Source organism: Osmerus mordax, chromosome 4 (genome assembly GCF_038355195.1).
Source record: "Osmerus mordax isolate fOsmMor3 chromosome 4, fOsmMor3.pri, whole genome shotgun sequence".
Lineage (NCBI taxonomy): Eukaryota > Metazoa > Chordata > Actinopteri > Osmeriformes > Osmeridae > Osmerus > Osmerus mordax.
In genome coordinates, this window is record NC_090053.1 from 12,600,426 (window position 1) to 12,621,888 (window position 21,463).

The following is a 21,463-nucleotide window of genomic DNA, read 5'->3' on the forward strand; positions in this document are numbered from 1 at the left end:
CAACAGGCTCACTGTAGTTCAGTGGTGAGGTACAGATTTGAGAGACCTACAATATGTAGGGACAGAGAAGAGGTTGTGAATGATTTAGAGTCCATTGTGGGCTCACTACCTGACTGACCAGAGTACAGCTGAAGTGGTTTGGAGACGGGCCTATGGCAGGTTACTCTGACCTGACTTTGGTCATAGTCTCTCTGATACCATCCAAGTCCCTAAGGACCCTTAGACGGCTTCTATTCATTTAGGTTTGTGCTTTAACTATTCATATTACGACTGTCCCAAAAGGAGGGGTGATCAAGCAGACTGCATAGCGACAGAGACTATCGTTGTGTGATTAATAACACATGAGCATGTGAGTAGCTGGCCCAGTTAAAAGGATGTCTGACACACTGGTCTCCAAACCCAGATATACAGCAGCGGAGCGTGCTGATTTATGATTTTGTCTTCTTTTTTTATAATGGGCTCTGAGTTCTGACTTCACAAACACTGACAGCACTTTGTTCCTGTCCTGTAAGTTATGACCTGCCTCTGTCTAAAAGCTTTATGGCTCTCTATGCAGTGTTGGAGAGTAATTTCGATCTGAATTCTAAGGGAAGTGTTTGCCGTGACAGTATGTGATGCATTGTCCATTCATAATTATCCAGCCTGTCTTTTGGCACTTAATGAAGTCAAACCTGTTTCTGATCATGTTTGTGTTATCCTATATTTAGGTTGCTTTGTTAGATTGTTTGGCTATTTCCATGTTTCCTGTAATTCTCATGGGGCCTAGGTGTGGCTTAATAGGTATCTGTTCTAGTACATCAGTGGAGAGAACACACGTTCCTGTGCTGTGCAGCCAACCAGCTACTTTGTATGACAAAACATGATCTGATATGACAAAGAGCAGCATTCTATTCCCATGGCAATGACATGACAATTTGTCCACTGCTAGAGTTACTGTGTGTGTTGGTGTGCTTGCCTGCATTGGCCCCTGCCTCCCTGGCCTTAGCCTGGCCATGGTGTTCCGGGCCCCCAGGGCCCAAGCCGGTCACCTCCTGGAAGCTGCTGCTCTGCTTGCCCCACACGTGGTGGATCTGCATGGCCGCCTCCCGCTCCGCTACCAGGTCCAGGTCCTGCTGGGCCAGGTGGGCCCTCAGCTGACGGATCTCAAACTGAGATGAGTGTGTGGGGGTGTGTGAAGGTTGGGGGTGTTGTGACATGAGGAGAATAAAGAATACAAGGCTTTTTCTTCAGTAGGGAATCGTGCTGAAGATCAGTCTCCTGCTCTCAGTCTTTAGACTGATTTACAGGATGTGAAGATATGAGCTGTATACATAGTAGCTGTACAGCACTATGTATACAGCACACTTGACTGTATTGACAGACCTAGCATTGCATCACAGCTGACTTTTGAACACATGTTGCTAACAGTAGGAAACATGCCCCTACAGAGGGTGGAAACTAAAAGGAAACATTTCTTGTTTGAATCAGCCCCCCAGTGACTTACCGAAAGCTAACCAAAAAAATATGTTGAAAAAGATATTGGAAGACATTAATGTCTTTATCTATTAACAATCTATTTGCAATCTATTTACTAGATTGCAAGGAATGTCTTTTTTTTTTTACATCTTGCCACCCTCTGCTGGTCACATGTTTGTATGGCAGGCAGAATGGCGTCATAGAGAAAGTAGGGAAGAGGTGAGAGGACGTACGGCCTGCTCCTGGCAGATCTGGGTGAGACGTTCCAGGTGCTCCTCTCTCACTGCTTTGGACTTCTCATACTGCTGGATCTCCAGGTCCATCTCCATCTTTACCTGCAGTACGTAGGCTGCAGGGAAGATCATGGACAGTTAGCTTAGCCCAGATGAAAGTGTAATGAAATTCCAAAGAAATATAAATATTTATTGAACTGATTAAAGGAGAGTAAATCTGAAAAATGATTATTTTATCATATTATTTGTTCATAATTCTAAGTTGTTATTGCCACCTTTGTGAAGAAATAGACAAACAGAACTTAGAATTTGACAATTTTACATGAGCCCTGAAGTCTACTTACATTAACATTGTACCCAACATATGGAAGATGGAAAACATTTGAAAATGAGAAAACATGATCTGACATGGCATGCACAGCATTATATTCAACCTCGTTTCAAAATATACTTTTTAGTTGTCACAAAAAACACATAATTTACTCCACAGAAAGAGCTGGGGCATGTATGTTATGTTTTTAATAAAACTACTTAACCTAATGTAGCAGTATCTGTTTGTTAATTAGTTTAGATACTTGTCTTTGAACTATCTTGGTGACCTCCCCCTGGGCTGGCAAACACACTGTTATAGTCTATCAAAGTTGTGCAGCAATAAACTGTTGGTTTTTTGATTAAATATTATAGTGTGGTGCAGTGTACTCAGTGGTCTGGAATTGCTTTTTCCACAATATAAAATTGGCCTGGTAATAACTTTTAGATGCTGTTAATTTTGTATTATTACTTACCCACTATGGCTCAGCCAATCATCAAATCTTGTAAAATAAATAAATAAAAATTTAGTTTTCAAATTTCTGCTTGTAAAAGGGAAACTGCCTGCTTGACTTTTTAGTATTGATCCCCTTCCAAGGTGACAATTGTGTTGGTTGTCTCCTTCATGGTGTTGAAAACTGTTTCTGTGCATCATTTTCCACCTTTGTGTACTGTATATTCACTTACCACAAGGGGGAGCTCTATTGATTTTAGTAAAACAAGTGTAGATGAGTACATGAGTGTAATGTTTTTATATGATTTTTAAAAACATATTAGCACAAACAGCAAGATTTCTGTTAAAAAGCCAATTTTGCCACTATATCTGTCATATGGAGGTGACACTACAGACACCATCCGCTTCAGAAAGCTGACAGTGGACGACGTGACATTGGGACTGTTTTCCTTGGGCCTCACCGTCAATGATCCTCTTGACCCTCCAGATCCGCAGCATGATGATGAGGCCAATGGCGTCCCAGGGGCTGCTGGGGCCATTGGCCACTGTGGACGCCACCATGGGAGCCAGGGACAGCACGATGACTGCACCGTCAAAGACCTGTGCACACACACACACATGTAGACACAGACATACACACACAAACCATCATAACTCAGAAATTTGGAGTTGGTGAGTTGAAGTATGACATTGAGGGAATGACATTGCAGTGAAACTGGGCACACCACAGGACTAATGGGACCCCAGGGGGGCTTACCTCCACCTTGTTCTCTATGTAATCCCATATCCCCAGCACCACAATTCTGAACACAGTCTGAGAGGGAGAGAAAGAGAGAGGGAGGGTTGTAGAAAGTGAGAGAGACAAGTGGTAAGCTAGTTGTAAAACTGGGCAGCCATGTAGTATATTAGATTCACAGTTCCTTTAGTTGTAAACACCCTTTCGAAATATGAGCGCCTCAGCGAAAGTGAATTGCAGTCGAGATTCCATTTTCGTCCATTCGTGTGAAGAAATTCATCTTGGACGTCATCTTCACACACTTCACAGCCACCGTGGTGGGAGTTTGAACCAAACAATTAGAGTCACTGCATCCTATGCATACTGCTGACTCAACTAGGGCTGCAGAAGGCAACTGTTCTCCTTTCATCCCTTTCATCCCCCCCCCCCCCCCCCCCCCCTGCAACTGAAGGTTGTAACTGAGCAGAAGCCTCCATGCCTTGAAGAACCCCTGTGGGATTACTCCTTATTGACAACTGGAATTCTTCTTGGCAAACTAAGCGGTAAAGCAGTCAACAAATAAGAAGTAAGAAAAATACAGCAGGCTATACTTAAGGCCCTGATGTTATTTACATTTTGAGGTGAAACTGAAAAAAGTTGGAAAAAGTGATTGTGTTGGGGATCCTTAACACGCATCAAGATAGACCAACAGTTTTCTAGCAAGTCAATAGAAGTGACACGTTATCTGTAAGTAAGATAGCAGACTGAGATCCTAGGAACCAAGGAGTGACTGAACCTTTTAGGTAATGCATACTTCTATGTGTTAAGGAGAAAAGTATTTCCAGTGATTGGTGAGTGTTGTAATTTGAATACAGCGTCTCTGAAGCTCACCTTCACCTCCCAGACATAGTGCACGATGTAGCGCTAATCAATAATCAGCCGCATCAGCTGTAACTGAGCCTGCCAACGTGGTTACACTTCAAGAGAATGAGTGAGAAAGAGAGAGAAGGAGAGAAAGGGGAAGAGAGAGTGAGAAAGAGAGAGTGAAGCCTCACCTCAGTGAAGAACATAGACAGGATAACCAGGCTGATCCAGTGGATAATGCTGGCGAACTGGAACGCATTGTTAACTGGGGAGAATACATACTTCACTTCAGAGATGACTGTGTAGTGTGTAACACACACACACATATACACACAAACACACACACACGTCTGTGTCCAATCGCGTTCCTATTCTTCAGCCTGATTGTGGGACCGCTCTGTGATGCGTCGCGCTTTCAGCCGAAGCACTTCTCTTCACGCGCCACCTCCCTTACCATCTGTCTTTGTTTGCTGCGCTCAGTGATCTGTCCATCAGTCCATTCATCTTCCTCCATCCCTCCCTACATTTATCCACCAGCTCGGCCCCTCTCTCCATGTTTTTGTCCACTAATCTCCTTCCATGCCTTTGTCTTACTTTCCCTCCAACTGGCCCTTCCCCTCGATCAGTCTCATGAGACTTGAAAGGACTCAGATTCATTTAGATACATCTGAACAAGGCTGGCATCCTTCACTCAACGCTCTGACATCATCAAAAGTCATGGCTCCTGACCTTCCAGCCAGTGATAGATGAGGAGACCATCGCTGTTGCCAGTTGATAATGCAGATAAGGTCTGACCGGCATCTAGACCACCTGACACACTGTGTTGTGTCAGGAATACTAATAAGCATTCTCCTCTCTAAGCTGCAGGGAGATCAGGTCCCAGACCTGCCACTGGCACGGCACTAATCATTACTGCAGGTAAGTACACAGTCACTGGCACATCGCCAGCATGATCTCCTCATCTTCATACCTGGTAATCATGTTTCAGCACACGGCAGAGCGCCGAGATAAGACTGGCCTACTTAACCCTTGTGCTGCCTTCGGGTCACATGACCCAAAGGTTCATAACGAACCATCGTTGTGTTTACCCAATTTTACCCAATACAAAAACAAATAAAAATAATTTTATTTTAACCTTCGCAATTTGGGGGGTCTGAGACAGCCCAACGGTTAAAAGAAAATGCTTCACTTTGTTTTTGTATGCGGTAAAGTTGTCGCAATACGACGGTGGGTCACAATGACTGATAAGATAACACAAGGGTTAAGGACAAAACTAAGACAGACAGATGGGTGGGCAGACAGACAGGCAGACACAGAAAAACGGAAAGAAAGAAAGAAAGAAAGAACAAAAGAAAGACAGACAACAAGAAAGAAAGACAGACAGAAAAACAGAAATAAAGATACACAGAAGAAAGAAAGAAAGACAGACAGACAGACACAGAAAGACAGACAGACTCACACTGAAGCAGCTTGATGTCGATGAGTAGCTCCAGAGCCAGCAGCAGCACCACCAGGAGGACGCAGGCCACCAGGAACCAGTTGAAGGCTGCACTGAGCAGACACACCTGCCACAGGGCAGCTCTCCGCCCACAGCACGGCTTCAGCCAGTTCGACCTGATCACACGACACAGAGACAGAGACGGAGAGTCTGAGAATTAGAAAGGATACATGGATGAATATGACTGACAAAACAAAAAAGGCATTTTTCAAAGCAGGTATCTCTAAATATGTTCCTACGACTCAACCTTTGGAGGTTTTGTATTAAACTTTCTCATTCTGAAGCACCATTCCACTGCCAAATTGTGTGTGCATGCTGAGAGCCTGGTTCCCTTGGCTCCTCCATACTGGGTAGCTGACCTGATCACACAGCTCTTCCAGGCTGCATCACAGTGGAGGCTGCATCCACACCATCTGGAGGGCACAGACTCCTACCCTCATCCCCAGCCAAAATCATGATTGCTGAACAGCATGATGATGCCTTTATCTGATTTCCCTGACAACGTTTGCACGCTCACAAGGTTGTTCTTTGCAGCACCTGCTCTGAGAGTGTCAGGACACAGAAAAGATGGGATCTCTTTAAACCCGTATGTTTGGTCATCACCACAGTGTCAACCCAGCTATTACCCCTGTTGGTTTAACAGTTAGTCCTGCATAGATCCCTATTCACATTCTCATGCACTTCCATTTGCTGGAAAAGCAGTGTTTCCCCGGTCAGCAAGGTCCTTGTCTCGGCACATCCTGTCTGCAGAAGGGGCTGTCAGCTCTGCCTTAAATCCACCCCCGTTCCGCCTCTGTGTTCCACCAATCTGCGACTGTGACTGGCTCAGGCTCCCGGGGATGTATGGTCAATAAATAATGACAAATCTCCAAGAGACAGACAGGGCTTTCCTTTCCTGTCACTACTCTGCATTCAACTAAAAACTTCCTCTGACAGATCCAGAGTCATTATTTTTCCTGGTTATCTTGGGGCAACACTGACAAAAAACATGTTCCTTCAGAAAAAGCAGCTATTTACTGTCACCGGTTCCCGGCGGAAGAAATCCTCCAGTCAACCGTCTAAGGACAGGAGAGGAAAAGATCTGACTTACTTGCTTCAGCACAGAGCAGGCTAACAGACAGAGGGGCTGTTCTTTGAAAGGCAAAGGTGCTGTGCCAAAATGATGGAAATTTAGAAGATGGGTGCAAGGGCATGAGTGGAAGAGAGAGAGAGAGATAGTGCAGTGAGAGGAGATAGTTTGCAGCTACAGCTGTACCTCCGGTGGAGGTCTAGATATCCTGTCCTGCACGTGCCAAGGTCAGCAGAGGGGCTGGAGCAAGGCCATGCTGTGTCAATGAGCTCTCCCAGGGGCTAATTGGCACACTCTGCCCGCTGCAGCATTGCCAGTCAGTCCATGCCATACTGGGCCAACAGATTAGAACCCCTGAGGTGAGAGATACGCAGTGGAGGATAGAATGGCTTTATTAGCTAAAGACTTGCATCACCTCCACTTGATAGTAATTAATTTATTGGGAAAACATTGTCAAACTGCATCTGTCACTGGGAGCAGTGGGCAAAGTAAACTATTCATTTACATGCCTAGTTTCACACCAGCTGACTCTATTAGTGGGCCATTAGTCCTAACAGCTCTTCCTCAGCCTCCCAATTGACACATAGACTAATCAGACACCTTAGTTAGGTTTCCCGAGTGAAAAGCTGGATTTAGCATATACTGTATGGATTCATAATTCATTCTGACTGCTCCCTCAAGCTAGGCAGAAAAATATATTAATTTAATAAACCCAGTAAAGAAAACCTTGTCTGGAGGCAGAGTAAATGGCCATGATGGATCACTCGAAGCTCAGAAACTTAATTTAGGGGAAATCACTTTAAACCTTGAGCACTGAGGACCTGAAGTATTTATGAGGAAGTGAAGCTGCATCCGAGGTAAAGTTCTGTGAATGGGAGAGGGAAATAACCTCACTCACAGCAGGTCATGGCCCGTTCAGATAGAACAGGCAATACTTCAAGCATTCTCTCTCTCTCTCAAAATCACACACACACATAGCTATTATGGGTGTGGAGCAAGGAGGAAATGAGAGATCTGGAAAGCAGTGTTGTGTGGACAGGTTTATAAAGACTTCAAGGGCTGGCTGCAGTAGTAATACAGCCAAGGGAGATTGAACTGTGGCTGACAGCACAGCAGAGGGAGAGGATTAAACTGATCAATACTGGCCAGAGGATGGAGTTGATGTGAATGTACATGGGTATACTGGCTGTGGCAGTCCTCACAGTAGATGGGACAGAGGGGACAGACTGATGGACAAGGAGCAGGTGTCACTTCACTACAGGCTGACAAGAAGCTAGGGAAGTCCTCTTGAATTTCCTGTCTCTTTTAACTGAGCCAAGACTAAAAACAATTGAAGACAATTACGTTTTTTAGTAGGCTTGATTTGTCTGGCAGTTAAAACAAAGGGTGTGTATGTGTGACAAAAACACAATGAGCTTCCAGTACAAATGCAGAGCGCAGCACTGCTGTAACAGTGAACTTACACTCAAATCCCAAAAGCCCACAGAATGAATGATGGGGTATTGAGTTGTGAAAGAAGGAAATTGCAAAAGTGAAAACGCAGTCCAAAAGAAACAGCTACAGCACAAACTATGTCAGTCTGACTCTAATATTGATCCTTTACTCTCACTGGGGTAAATGGCATCAAATGCTACAATTCTAAGACCTCAGTCAGTGTTGAGAGTAGTTTCCTGAAGCCAAACTGTCAAAGTATGAGCTGGCATAAATGGAAGAGTTGCACTGTGCCAATGTTCTGAATAATTGATCGGAGCTCTTGATTTATGTCTCAATTGCACGTTTACACCGTAGCCAGTGTGCTCTGTGAAAAACGCCAACACATTAGTAATCAGACCAGTGGCAGCTGCCATGCCATTACTGTTGATTCCAAGGAAATCAATTGTGACTTAGGTCTGTGAAATATGGATTCCCCCAATTCTGTTGTTCCCTCCTTGGGAGGAGCTAGGCTGGGAAAGAAATTCACCAGCTATGAGCTACTTAATAAAAATGATACCAAGCAAGACAGAGATAATGGAAGGTTATACACCAAGACTAGATTTAGGCTGGGTATTGTAACCAGCAATAATCACTGTTTCATCAAAGCTGAGCAAGCTATTCTGCTTGTCTCTGTACGGATAAATCTATAACACCATGGTTCCTTCATGTGTTAACTCCAACCACTTCACACCAATCTGCCACACTCACTAGGTATGGGCAGGATAGGATATGCGGGACCTGAGAAGCTGCAGGGTACATCAGTGAATTTTGGAGGACTCTGTTCCCTGTCTGGCTATACAGGTTGCACGCCTCGCCTTTTTTTCTCCTGACGTCTGTTCCTACTGTGATTTCCTTTCAAATCCACCATGGCTGCAGATCTTTGCTAGAAAGCCAGTATCTTCACAAAAAGCATGGATATGCGATTTGGGCTCGATTGTTTTAAAATCAAGACAAATGTCTGTCTAACAGCAGGCTACCTTCTATGTATGTGATCAGTGCTGAGTCATCAGAATCCTCATCACAGCCAATGGGAACAAAGTCCCGAGATGGAAAAACCAACTAAGCATTAAAAATGCTGAATGTGGCTCCTGCCGTTGTTATCACAGACAATCAATTTAACATTTGAGAGGTTCCATATCTGCTCACCATTACTCACACCTACCACTGGGGAATTAGCAAATATTTTCTCACAGAGATTTAGCCAATAAAATTCAAATTACTGTTTGATTTCATATCAGGGAGAGAAGATTCCATATTATGGAGCTAGTTGTCATTAGCATGATAAACATGGCATAGTCAGTGCACAATGTAACTTTAACACAAAAATGTATGTATTTAGCACAGTATAATGAACTTCGATAAGAGACAACATATTATTTCCCTTTTCTTTCTACACCTCTAGTAGATATACTGTGTGGTAAACTGGAAAAAGGGATTCCGGCAGGTCTTTGCCAGAGAAATAGACTTTTAATACAAGGGAAATGGAGACGGATGGGCCTACATCTGTAGAGCAGCAGACAAGCTGTTTCTGATAAATGGGTTTTCACCATGGCACTTGATCTCTCTTGCTCTCAGCCCAAAAAGCAATCTCACACTTTGCATGTCTGTGAATATTAACAAACCCTCAAACCCTGCCCTCAAATGTCATCTATTGTGTTGCATATGGTGTCAGGCTGCTGAGCCAATTAGATGGCGAGGACTGCTCCTCTATGTGTTTGAAATGGAGCCAAAGAGAAAATGGATAAATCCCCCTCTTTTTACCAGAGGGGTCAAAAGTATTCACATTCATTACTCAAGTAGAAGTACAGACACTAAGGTTTAAAAATACTTCTTGATACTTGATGAATTGATACTTCTGTAGAAGTTGAAGTATCAATTCAACCATTTTACTCAAGTAAAAGTATAAAAGTACTGGTTTCAAAACTACTTAAAGTATCAAAGTAAAAGTAGTAAGGGGAAAAAATGCCATTAAGGACAAAAGCTTAGGCACAGGGGTCTGTGCACGACCCCACCTCCCCCCAAAAAAACATTTTTCCAAAGGCCATAATGACTTGTTATATTGAAAAGGTTAAAGATCCTGTAAAGTAAATTCCATGTTTTGCTTCTAAGTACATTATATACGTGTGAAATTAGTTCCTGAAAGCATGTGCAAAGCGCTAAAACTTTGTCACACTGAAATGTGGAGTTAAACCGAAGAACAGTTTCTCTTCCGTTTTCAGATCAGGTTTTAATGGGCGGAGCCAAAAAATGCCCTATCTACGTCATTTCGCCCTATCTACGTCAGATCACTGAATGGCTCCTCCTGCTCTACTGTTATTGTAGCCTACATCAGCTAGCTAGCTAGCTTCCGGATGTCTCCGACCACCCGCAACAGCATCTTCCCTGGATACAATAACTCCAGCTGCGCTGCAACGCCATTTAAGTTCCCTATTGATAATGAAAGGAAAAATTGATAGATTTTGTGAAGAACCACGCTCATGGAAAGCTTCGTATAAACTCCAACAGCCGCCTCTGCACTGACCATTTCACGGCGGACAGTTTTAACATGGACCAGAGACAGACGGGGTTCACCAACACACAGCTTCTCTTGCAGCGCTGAGCCCTACCGAGCATCGCCCCTCCGGCCGTTCATCCTCCGGTCGCACCTGGACCATACACCGCCGCCAGCAGTTCATCACTCAGTTCTGTGTGCTTGTTATAATTATACTAGATATCTTTTCCAGAGGTATCTCTGCTATGAGTTAGTGCAAACCGCTAAATTGATATTAGGCTACTCGGTTTAGAATGATGGTTATTTTGGTGAAATGGTAGCTAATGTGTTAGAAGTAGCCTAGTTGGAGAGCTCACTGTCTGCTGTCTCTGGTGTCCATTTTTACTGTTACAGCTCAGGGGAACATTTCATTTATATGCATCTGACCCGGCAATTCAATCAATTTCCCGTTACATTTGCAATGTAATGCAATGCAGATGTGCACACCGCCCCCTACCGAACAAGATGGGTAGCTCGGTCAGCAGGGAGTTGAAGAAGAGCGGCTACTGACGTCACTCTGCTGCGCCGCTCAGAATGCTTTTTCGTTCATTTTGCATTTCTGCAAAGCATTTGAATTTGAATTGTGGTCACGATTTTGCAGCCACGTTCTTAAAATGAAAATGCATTTCTGGAAATGCATTTGAATTTGAATTGTGGTGACGATTTTGCAGCCACGTCCTTAAAATGAAAATGCATTTCTGGAAATGCATTTGAATTTGAATTGTGGTCACGATTTTGCAGCCACGTTCTTAAAATGAAAATGCATTTCTGGAAATGCATTTGAATTTTCAAATTTTACATTTCAAATAGAATTTTGGTATCTATTTGCTGGGGCATATTTTGAAAATTAAATCTCAAATGTCTATTTCTTTTTCATTTTAATTAAGTGAAAGATTGAGCACTTTTCACTCAAAATTAAAATGCAAATAGGATGATTGATTACTAATTTCATTTATGAGTCAAATAATGCAGCCACATTCTTAAAATGAAAATGCATTTCTGGAAATGCATTTTCATTTTCATTTTAGTTACGATTTGCTTCCATAGTAGAAGGGTTGGCTAATCTTCCTAGCTACCAACCTCCTCGCTGGTGCTTGGTTCGGACATTTTGCTCGAGTTCTCTTGAGTCTCTGCCACGGACATCTTCGTAGGCTACATACGTCTGCTATTTCCTTGCTGGAGTTTGACGTGATTGTGTGTCATGTGCAGGTGATGGATCATGTAAACCAGGGTGTCAGAATGGTATATGTTTATACTTCTCATCCAACTACAATCAAATTCACTATCCGGATGGCGCGTTTTTTCTGGATATTTTTTTGGGGGGGTGTTTTTTTGAACGATGACAAGCCGGAATGAACCAGTAACCAGGCTATTTTTTAACATGTAAGGAGTAGAAAGTACAGATAACTGCGTGAAAATGTAAGGAATAGAAATATAAAGTCGGCAAAAAAATTATTACTTCAGTAAAGTATAGATACCCAAAATGTCTACTTAAGTAAGGTAACGAAGTATTTGTACTTCGTTACTTGACACCTCTGCTTTTTACATGTATCTGTCCTCTGAGAACAGGTAGAGTAGCACTCTGGGGACTCACCAAATTCTCTACCTGCCAACACTCATTTGAAGCTCACATAAACACCGTCTTCTAGATATTCTGTTTGTGTTAATTCAGAAGACTGTCTTAACTTCATGTATGATTATACATTTAGTCTTTTTTTTTTTTGCAGACGCTCTTATCCAGAGCGACTTACAGTAAGTACGGGGACATTCTCCCCAAAGCAAGTAGGGTGAAGTGCCTTGCCCAAGGACACAACGTCATTCGGCACGACTGGGAATCGAACTGGCAACCTTCAGATTACTAGCCCGACTCCCTCACCGCTCAGCCACCTGACTCCCTGGGCAATTTATACATAAATTGACAAACAATTGCAATGTAAATTGTACAAAAGACAATCAGTAGAGGTTCATTCTGACCAGTTGCAGGATAAGCAGATCCCAGTAAAGCACTCTGAGTGAGCACTCTTTAGAGTCATGCAATCACTGTGGGCCGGCCTGGCCATGCTTAAGATCATCCATATTTCCCACTATTACACTACATTAGCCACACTGCTCTCACAGCAGCACCATACCGGGTCAAGACCACCCCACAATCCAACATGGCTGCCACATTCATCTAATAGAGCCAGTTCCCTGCAGTATCCCTGCTCTCCTCTCTCTGTCCCCCCCCACACACATCCCTTGTGGTGTGGGGGGTTTGAGTTGTCAGCACCTGCCTGGTCGTCGGTCAGCCAACGCTGGACCTGGTCGCGAGTCTCCCGGTCCTGTCCTACATCTATAAAGTTGAACAATGGATTTTGGTGTTTTAAAAACCCACCGACACTGTATGACTATGTTTAGCCTGTGTTCTGCTCCTCTCACCAACCGTCTCTGGAGGAGGGGATCCCTCTCTGAATTGCTCCTCCCAAGGTTTTTTCCATTTTTTCTCCTGTTGAGAGTTTTTTGGGAGTTTTTCCTTGTCTTCCTTGAGGGTTTAGGTTGGTTGAGGGGCAGTTCTATGGGCATATGTGAAGCCCTCTGTGACATGCTTGCGTGTAAAAAGGGCTATACAAATAAATTTGATTTGATTTGATTTGAGTTCCCTTTTTAATGTACAACTTTGTGAATGGGAGTGTGGCGGGACGAGGGTCCCTTGCTCCCCCTCTCTTCTCTTCCAGTCCCAGTGGCAGGTTGACCCAGATGGACCATCTGTTGCTGCTGCCCAGTGTCACATTTCTCACTCAGGCCCGTTGAGATTGGTGGCATATGCTGCTGTTCCTCCTGCAGGGGCGAGGGACGAACAGACCTGGGTAGCAGATGATCTTCCTGGGCCAGGGGGCGGTGCAGAGTGTGGCAGCAGGGGAACACTCAGTGGGACCTGAGAGCAGGGAGATCATCTCACCCACAGAGGTGACAAGGCTTAGCCACTCTCGCTAAATTACACCGTTGAGATTATACCAATGCCAAGAAGCTATAATTTAACAGTGTAAAATCCATCCATTAGTCTGGGATCTGATGGAATCTCATTCAGAACAGCACAGACTCCATGCAGCCCAATGACCTGGCCCAGTGCCAGGTATGTTGGTTAAGGGTTAGTTACAGGACTGGACTGGGACAAAAAAATTGCCCTGGCCTTTTGCTCAGACTGGCCCACCACAATCGGTCGGACTCGGAGCCACTGCATCTCATCATGAGAAACAGAGGGGGGGGGGGGGGGGGGGGGGGGGGGGGTTGTGGAGCCTGTTAAGAGATGTAATTGGGCCAGCCCAGTGTCAGTATGGAAAATGCTGTATGGGCCGGTCATTGGCCAATTTTACATTTAGAAAAAAATATATATATTATATCGGCCCCAAGTGCGTCGGCTCACCGGGCATTTGCCCGGTATGCCAGATTACCAGTCCAGGCATGTTTGTGTAGTATGTTGTAGATATGCTGACCAGAGGGGTGGCAGGAGGCACAGACAGATCTTAAAGCAACCACATACTTTTCCAGTCTCTAGCATGTTCTGAAGACGAAGGTCCAATCAGAAGTCTATGAATAATTACTGCTCTGTATCTGCGAGTAGTGCCTATGTACTTTGTTTGAACATCCACACCCACTGCCGCTGACACCCCGCCCCCCAAACCCTCCGCAACACATTCTCTCTCTCTCTCATGTATGCATCTGGAGTGACTTTCTCCTGTTCAACAAATAAAACAAAGGTTTCATTCAAGCCTGGCTGTAACACATGTTATTGTCCACAACCAATAAATCCCTTTAATTTTCATGCTCTGTTGATATAGACAAATATCTCTGTCAGAGTTCAGAGAAGTGTCAGTCATCTCATTCTGCAATCTTACTCAGAAACTCAGATGAACAAAACCCAAGAGCACCAGAGGAAGATTATCAGATTTCAATCTCTCACATAATTACCTAGCAGTGTTGACATTGCTGCAACAATCCATTAGGCCCCATGCTTTGGTAGCTATTCCCACGCTGGCTATACATAGAACTATAGAAGGTGTGCCTGTGTATAGGAATAACATTGTGCTAACAATAGACAGGAAAGTACATATACTGTGTGAGCATGGTGGTATCATTGAAATTAAATAACGTGTAGTAATTCAGCCTAATCAGTCTGAGCCATTCTTCTGATGCCACTTGAGTGACTCATGAAGGAAACCAGAACTGGTGATATGTTGTGTGCGTAGCTACCTTTCTAACCAAAGCTTACAATGAAGGTACAGTGAAACTTGGATGTCATAGGTGGAATGTTTGGAATGCCTGTGGTTGAAAATCAAGAATTCCTATCTAAAATGTTTAAGAACTCCTTGCTACACAGGTCCTTGTGATGATGATCAGTAGGGGGAATGTGCTAAGGTTATTTCCCCTCTCTAAAATAAAGAGCTCTACACAGACTGGCTTCCTACTTCAAGCATCCCTGAGAGAAACATGTTGACACCTTGAGATTTTTCTACACCACTATTTACCCTCTCATGGGGCTGGAATGTCACATGGCCATGCTCTCAGGAGATATTCACACTGAGTTATTACCATGTCTGCTCCTCTGTGATTTGAGTGTGTGTGAAGTGTGTGTGTGTGGCGTGTGTGTGCATGACCCCTCTGCTTCCCTTTTCATCCCACAGAGAAACAGGGACAGGCTGTGCCCCATAGGTTGTGGTCAACTGACAGTCTTAGCGGGTTTTGATAGCGGGATGGTGGATAGTATAATTAAGCTTGTGCTGTTTGTCTCCTCCTTGGGCATGGACCAAAACACCCCAGCCTGCCAAAGGCCTGTGAGTCACGCTTCCTGAGTGGACAGGCAGCTACACTGATGACAGGAGTGCTCAGAGCGGGGTGTGTCCAGTTTGCTGCCTGTAGCACAGGGATTCTGCAAGGAGGAGCATTAACAGCCCCCACCAAGGACAAGCAGGCCCCATGGACAAAGACAAGGCAGCAACCAGTACCTGACATTTTAGGAATTATACAGTGTTAACAACACACTTTGTTTTCTACCAGACATGAACATTGCCGGAGGAGAGGCTATTTTTAACTTAGAGAAATTGCTGCATCTTAAAGTGCAATTGTGTGAACGCACACACACGGGCATGTCAGCTCATGCATACTGCATGACACTACAGAAGCCACACTCAGATATTCTGAGCCAAAGTGAGAGGTGAGTGAGGGGTAATTCGATGCAACATCTGTTATCATGATAAATAACAGGCACTTATTGTGGTCAATTACAATTGTGGATTGTCAAAGGGGACCGTTTTGGATAAAATCTCAAATAAGAGTCCTCGTGAAAAAGGAGGACCTTCTAAAGGGGTCATTGACTGCAAAACCGAGTTTACCTTGTCATAGTTGAATAATGACAGTTCGGTGGGTAAAATGGACATACAGTGAACCTCAAAGTCCATTGACACTTCTTTCCAATGCAAATCTCACAATTTGAAACTGCTGCTGTAAAATAGTCGGTTTCCAAAAAGCCACCGAATTTACGTCATATCGGTGGCTCCACCTTTTTTGGCTCTTGTCTGTACCTTTGTCACGCCCCAAAATGTACATACACATCCGCAAGCTGTAAGTATGATTTTGTCGTTAACAGTCATTAGCAATGCTAACGTATCCTGTATCTAGCATAGGTAGAATGTGTGATGATTTCGTTTATGGCAATGGGGCTAAAGGTCGAATTATACTTCTCCGACTCTGTTACGGACAGACGGATGGACGGAGTCGGACGGATTGGTTGAATTTATAGTACTCCGAAGGCTGTGGGTGCTGAAAACAATTCACCGCCAGAAGAGTAGGTGGCGCAACGGTTTTTTGTAAGTCGTCGTCGAGTGTTTATTTACCTAGGTTATCGAGAAGTCAGAGCAAATGTACAAATTAGCCATTTCATCAATAAAATACGTACATTTTCAGCAACTACACTGCCCATTTCTCGTCACATTTTAATTCAGATGCTGATTTACATGTACTGTTTAGCTGAAATATGAATTGTAAAAACTTACAGCAATGGCGGTCAAAGGATTCGTCCTGTTCGTCCTGTTTATCACGGCAACCCCGCCCCTGACGCAAGCGGTTCTTAATACGGACCAATCACAGCCAAGGGGTATCCATAAAATGACGGATGGACAGACGGATAGTCAGGAAAATCAGGAGGTGCACGTAGAGCTCTCCGAGGGGCTCGGAGAGGGCATGGAGAGGGAATTCCTCGTCGGAGAGGGCGTTCCCTGTGTCCGTCTCCGTAAAAACGGAGAAGTATAAATCAGCCTTAACGTTATTTCATTTTCCTGACTGTTTCATTCGAATAAATAAGTGTTGTCATGTAAATCTACAATTCATGTTTGGCTATGTTGTGTCTTTGCTCTGCAGCTTCGCTCGTTGTAAACCAACCAATCAGCACGCAGCTCATCTAAATATTCATGAGCATACCATAAAAGGGAGAAAACCTCTTGTTTCATTCTAGGGCTATTTCACAGGGTTGCATTAGGGTGCATAGAACAACACCCAGGCCATCTTCAGCCCAACCAATGTTACATAACCTATTCGGAGACCTCAAGGAACAGTGTGAAATACCTTATAAAATCAGTCAATGACCATTAGGATAATTTCTTTATCAAGTACTGCACAGAGTCGTCGGATTCAAAGAAAGTAGAATAGTTTAATGCTTGCCGGCAAGGAGATAAAATCTGATCGCAATACAAAGTTTGTCCGCTAGCATGTTGCGCTAGCAACCTATTTAAACAGAACCGCTCTTGACTGTTATTGGCTAAAACAAATGCATGCAAATATCCCATGGCTCTTCTTTCATTGGTTCCCTTGCATAGACCTTGCGTGCGTGCGTGTTTACGTCATCAACCCTAGTTAAATCTCTGATTCTGGTGTCGTAAAAGCTCAACCACATAGGTGTCAAGAAAATGGTCACAAGACCTTACGTCTCCATCTAGCTCTTGTCAAACAGTATCTCTTTGAAACAAACAAACAAACCCCCAACATCTTGTAGTCTTAGTCAGTAACAAATGCTCACCCATCCCCCAGGGTAATAAGAAAAGCCTTGAGTTTGTTTAGGGGGGCTCTCTTATCTACTAACAAAGAATGCTAAGCACCAGTATTATTCAGTATAAAACATTACATTCTTAAATTTCTCCGACAGACCCCTTTAAAGGAACAGCTGTTTTCTCAGTCCCACACAACGTTCACTGCGGATGCCCAGGATGCCCGGGTTCACGGCTGAACCCATTCACAGCTGCTCCATGGGATGGTAGTCCTGTCTGGGTCCTGACTGGGAGTGCTCCCTACCCTTCTCTGTTGTCCTCCTCGTCTAGGTTGGAGATGAGCTGGGAGCCCGCCAGGGAGATATCCAAGGCGGCCAGGGGCAGGTCTCTATAGGTGAAGCTGACCAGCTGGACGGGGGCCATACACTGGTTGTCCTCCTCCGCCTGCTGGGAGATCACCTCCAGCTCTGAGGCTCCAGCCTGGGGGGGGGGCCTGGAGGACACACACCACAGCACCAGGAATACCAGCATCAGAACACAGCCTAGCAGTATCACTGAGCTGACACTCACTCAAGACAAGTACTTTGGTCCCAATTGAGGTCCTCCCTCTACAATACAACTACATTTGGGCTTTGATGAAAGAAAGACTCTGTGTGGGGGACAAAACCAAGGGAATACATTCATTAACACACACATGCATTCCCTGATACAGGAGGGTAAATTATGGCTTGTATTGTGGACCAACACAAAGATAGGCCTAGCACAAGCACAACTTCATCAAAATATGAATCGAACAGAACATCCAGCATAATGGCCTTTCACAAAGATTAGGGGCTTAAAACACAGTGTAGAATACCATACAAAATGTGAACGCCTGCAGAAATGACAATTCCACTTCCAACTTTCTCCCTTTCCCTCTGAAACATTGAAACTGGATGTGGGTAGTACAACAAGCCCATATACAGCTCAGCCAATAGAAGACAATGAGAGGTCAAACCAAGAATGTGATTCCAATACTGATTGGCACCCGTCCTCGTGCAGCCAATAAGACAACATCAATAACTTCAGCGTTGAAGAGGACAGGAGGACACTAATTACAACACATAAAGAAAAATAAACATTCTGGTAACATTCTGGACATGGGCAGTGATTCTGCACCAGCATGCTGATATGTGGAGGTTAAACAGAACTAGCGAGCTTGGTCAGTGAGCAGCATTAGATCAGTGTGCATATCTGTATGCACACTGATCTGTATATGCACACTGGACACCTCCCAGTGAAATGTTAATGTAGTCAGACCTGCAGATGAACACAGGTCCTTCTCCTCAGCGACTTATGACTAATCCCTACTTAACATACTCTCGTCAAAGGTTGCGTTCTCATCTCCATACTGTAGCTACCAAGAATCCCTTCAGACACACTGTCGGACAGCATTCTATTGTAACCCAGAATGAAGGCAACCCTTTCAATGTGTCCTTCGGTCTACAGAACACATAAGTCCTTCAGTAATGTTGACACACGTCCCTCCGTATTGTGATGCAGTCCACACATGAGTGCTCAGTGGATCCGCTTCTTCAGGGATGATTGCTTCCATATTCACAAACTCAACATTGGGCGCCTGTTCATTCCAATGTTATCTCTGGACTTGGCACTTCTCCCCTCTGACCACTACAAGGATGCTAATCAGTCATGACAGACACAAACTGCTGGGTGCATCAAAATCCCATTTCCAGACCATCACAGGCCAAGCCAGGTCTCATTACGTGTCGAGCCTAGTTCAGTGGCGGGTTGCCATGGGAGGGGGTGACTGTGCATTATAACCACCATACAGGCAAGAGTAGCCAACAAAACCCCAAAGGCTGGCAGGCTATTATGGCAAGCAATAACCAAAATTGTTGAAAGGAAGTATAAAGGTTAACACAGGGCACCAGTGGCTGGGGGAGATCTACCTCCCACGGAAGAGTCACGACAGGAAGATAAGACACTCAGGGACCAGAGTGTTGATTTGGACAAACACCCTTCTATTTCATCTTCAACTTATCAATGGTTTCTCAACCACCCAACAAACCAGGATCTTTACCTCAGTCAGCTTCACCCCTTCAATGACATGAGCCAATCAAATCATTAACAGATTGGGAAGATCTACTGTCATTTGTACCACAGGAAACTGATCTTTTAGTGGGCAGAGATGAAATAACTGAACCAATATCTCCTCTGTCTCAGCTTGACTGAACAGGTGAGGTTGTTTTAACTCAACTTGAATGGAACATGGTCTGTTAAACAAATGTGAGCCAAAGTTGATGCTGATAGTTTATCGAGCTCACTTTGATGAATATTTAATGTTGTCAGTCCTTTTTGTGAAAATTAAGTCTTTTTTGACGTTTCAATACTGGTATTCTTTCTTACTGTACATATCCAAGTAAAAATGTTGTTTTCCAAAAACGTAAAAGCTTGATCAGTGCTTTTAGTTTGAACTGTTTCCTCTTCATATGTAATCATTGCCAAGGATTGACTTCACAGACAACAAACAGCCCTCCGTGGCTTTCGCCCCATTGTTTTTACACAGCACACCTATAAATCACTCCAGCCTCATCGATAGATGTATACATATACTATACTCTCCTGGGAAGGCAGCCCACCAGCTGCTACCTATTACATCTGATGGAGGACACTTTAATGCAGCGACTTTAGTCACCGAAACGTCTCAACGCTTTGTTTTTTAATAAGAAAGTATGTGAGAAATTAAAATGGCTATGCAGATATTTAGGATAAAGTTCGACAAGGATGTAGCTTATTTACTGTTCAGTACATTCCATTGTTGTTAGGTGTCCAGTCACATCAATATGTCTGAAAGCAAATGCATCATTTTTAAATAGTAGATTAAATTAATCTAAACTTTGTAAAGGAACATCTAGGCAACAGAGACTTAGGTCACTGGTAGATCAAACTCATATCTTACACGTAGTGCACTTCAGAAGAGGATCTTTGGCTGCAACATCACAAATATTGATACGCTCAACAGAATGTGAAACTGAATTAAATGTTATAGCACCGAATATTGAATCCTATGCAAATGAGTTTTGCAGGGGTGTTACATTTGTCCAAAAATAATGCATATCTGCCATCCTACGAGAGTCATACATTTCTGACTGCATTTCCTGGAAATTCACGTTTCAACTCTACTGACATGAAATTATACAGAAGAAAAGCCTTTCAGAGCTAAACTGCTATTTCTTCTTAACAGGAAAATAACCCAAAGCATGACCTGGCATACACCATTTATAGAGTTGCATCTCCCTAAGAAAACAACTATTTAAAATTTGAGTGAGAGTGAAAAATTATGCACACCCACATTTTAATGTTTTCCAGTACTGTCCCTCCAATACAGTCATCCATGTCCTGTCTATTCCTGGAATTTCAAACTGCTGCTTCAGCACAGGCTGGTGTTTTGAGAGCTTGTGTATCATTGTCATTCTGTGTGCTTGCCGCCATACTGTTTCTAGCCAGCCATCGACAACATTGCCACAGTGTCTCACCCAATAAGCCTGGACACCTGGATGGCCGTTCCTCTATTCACAGTCATTTAATTCTGATATCATTAGGATAACAGGACCAATGCGCCAAATGACTTCAGGGGGAACAAGCCAAGCCTGCACACATCCCCGTACCCCATTTTTAAGGCCGTACTCAATAAAAATGTATCACATTTGACATGAAACGTGTCATGTGTAGAGGACTTACATTTACATTGTCATTTAGCAGACGCTCTTATCCAGAGCGACTTACAGTAAGTACAGGGACATTCCCCCGAGGCAAGTAGGGTGAAGTGCCTTGCCCAAGGACACAA

The 21,463-nt window shown here is 43.9% G+C and overlaps 1 protein-coding gene across 1 annotated transcript; it reads right to left on the reverse strand.

Moving 5' to 3' along the window:
* Window positions 1–8: 8 nt before the first annotated feature.
* LOC136941711 (transmembrane protein 266-like) lies at window positions 9–21,289 on the reverse strand. Its single transcript, XM_067234268.1, has 9 exons — window positions 21,285–21,289; window positions 17,921–18,109; window positions 5,490–5,644; window positions 4,222–4,295; window positions 3,209–3,265; window positions 2,913–3,051; window positions 1,689–1,804; window positions 956–1,148; window positions 9–46 (listed from the first exon to the last, which is right to left on the reverse strand). Exons 1-9 carry the CDS (start codon window positions 21,287–21,289, stop codon window positions 9–11), a joined length of 966 nt encoding a protein of 321 aa, XP_067090369.1.
* Window positions 21,290–21,463: the final 174 nt, after the last annotated feature.

Bases quoted from the DNA above. Each gene is read 5' to 3' on its own strand.
- LOC136941711 (XM_067234268.1), bottom strand. The intron at 3,266-4,221 runs GTGAGGCTTCAC...TCTCCCTCTCAG, and splicing joins TGTCTATGTTCTTCACTGAG to ACTGTGTTCAGAATTGTGGT. The intron at 1,149-1,688 runs GTACGTCCTCTC...CACTCATCTCAG, and splicing joins AGATCTGCCAGGAGCAGGCC to TTTGAGATCCGTCAGCTGAG.